Source organism: Octopus bimaculoides, chromosome 2 (assembly GCF_001194135.2).
Source record: "Octopus bimaculoides isolate UCB-OBI-ISO-001 chromosome 2, ASM119413v2, whole genome shotgun sequence".
NCBI classification, from domain to species: Eukaryota; Metazoa; Mollusca; class Cephalopoda; order Octopoda; family Octopodidae; genus Octopus; species Octopus bimaculoides.
Genome location: NC_068982.1, coordinates 8,238,940 through 8,240,068, shown reverse-complemented (window position 1 = coordinate 8,240,068; position 1,129 = coordinate 8,238,940). Strand labels below are relative to the sequence as shown.

At 36.0% G+C, this 1,129-nt stretch overlaps 1 protein-coding gene across 1 annotated transcript in view; it reads left to right on the top strand.

Annotated features, from left to right (window-relative positions):
- LOC128247133 (SCO-spondin-like) overlaps nucleotides 1-1,129 on the top strand; it is a 61,006-nt gene that overhangs the window by 50,916 nt on the left and 8,961 nt on the right. The window contains exon 25 of the mRNA XM_052965953.1: nucleotides 781-877. Within this exon, the coding sequence (XP_052821913.1) occupies nucleotides 781-877 (97 nt within the window). The remainder of the gene's footprint in view (nucleotides 1-780; nucleotides 878-1,129) is intronic.

The window sequence follows — 1,129 nt, the reverse complement described above, 5'->3', positions numbered from 1 at the left end:
ATAGACAATGGAAAAAGAAAAGAAGAAATAAATAGAAAAAGAAAAATATTTTGTAATGAAATTTCAATGAGTTGACTGTACTGAATTCAAAAGAACTCCCCACCCACCTCTCTCTCTACTAAATTTAGTAAAGTGAACGTGTGTTTTCAGCTGATTTAATTTCTGCCAACACAGACTTCAAGTATGTAATTGCAGCCAATAACTCGGGCTCCTTTTATTGAGACCGGTCGCAGTTCATTTGTTTTCGTTCAACATCTGGCGGTCGTCTTAGAGGTGCACTGTGTCAAAAAATACCATTCGTAGCAGACGTTCTCTCGACATCGTTCACACGCGCCTGACCCGGGCTCAGAAGTTACAGCCCGAGTAATTCAAATTCAATGCTTTCTTAGAGATTAGGATTTAAATTCCAACCTATGAAAATTTTCCGTTCTACAATATTCTTAAAGGAACGAACAGTTATCCAGCAACTCGGGTTAGTACGAACGAGCCTGGTAGGTGTAAAAGACTAACTGGTAACTCTTGTGAAGTGTTCAGGCGACAGTCAGATCGCTGATGTTTGTTGTGTGTGTATATATATATATATATATATATATATATACACTCACGTATTGAGTTTTAATTTCCCTCTTTGCGTCACCAAATATATTCATATAACATTTATTTTGTCACCTGAATATACTTATATGTTTGCATGCAAACATAGTCACGTATATAAATGTGCACTTACAATGATGATGTGTTTTAGCAATATTTTGTAATGGTATTTTATTCAAACTGCAGGAGGAAAATGTATTCCTGAAGAAAGTTGCCCTTGTTTATATGAAGGAAAACTGTATCCATCAGGAACTAAAATTTTCGTAGCTTCTTGCAAAAATTGGTAAGTTTTTAACCTTATCTCAATCATATCATTTATCAGTCCTTTTTTTTCAATCTTTAGACTGCGGCCATGCTGGGGCACCGCCTCGAAAACATATCGAACCCAGTACTTATTATTTTTTGTAAAACCTACTACTTATTCTATCGGTTTCCTGTAAAGCTAAGTTACAGGGACGCAAACACATCAACACTGGCTATCAGTCAGTGATGGAGGACAAACACAGACACAAAGAAACACATAGTCATATATATA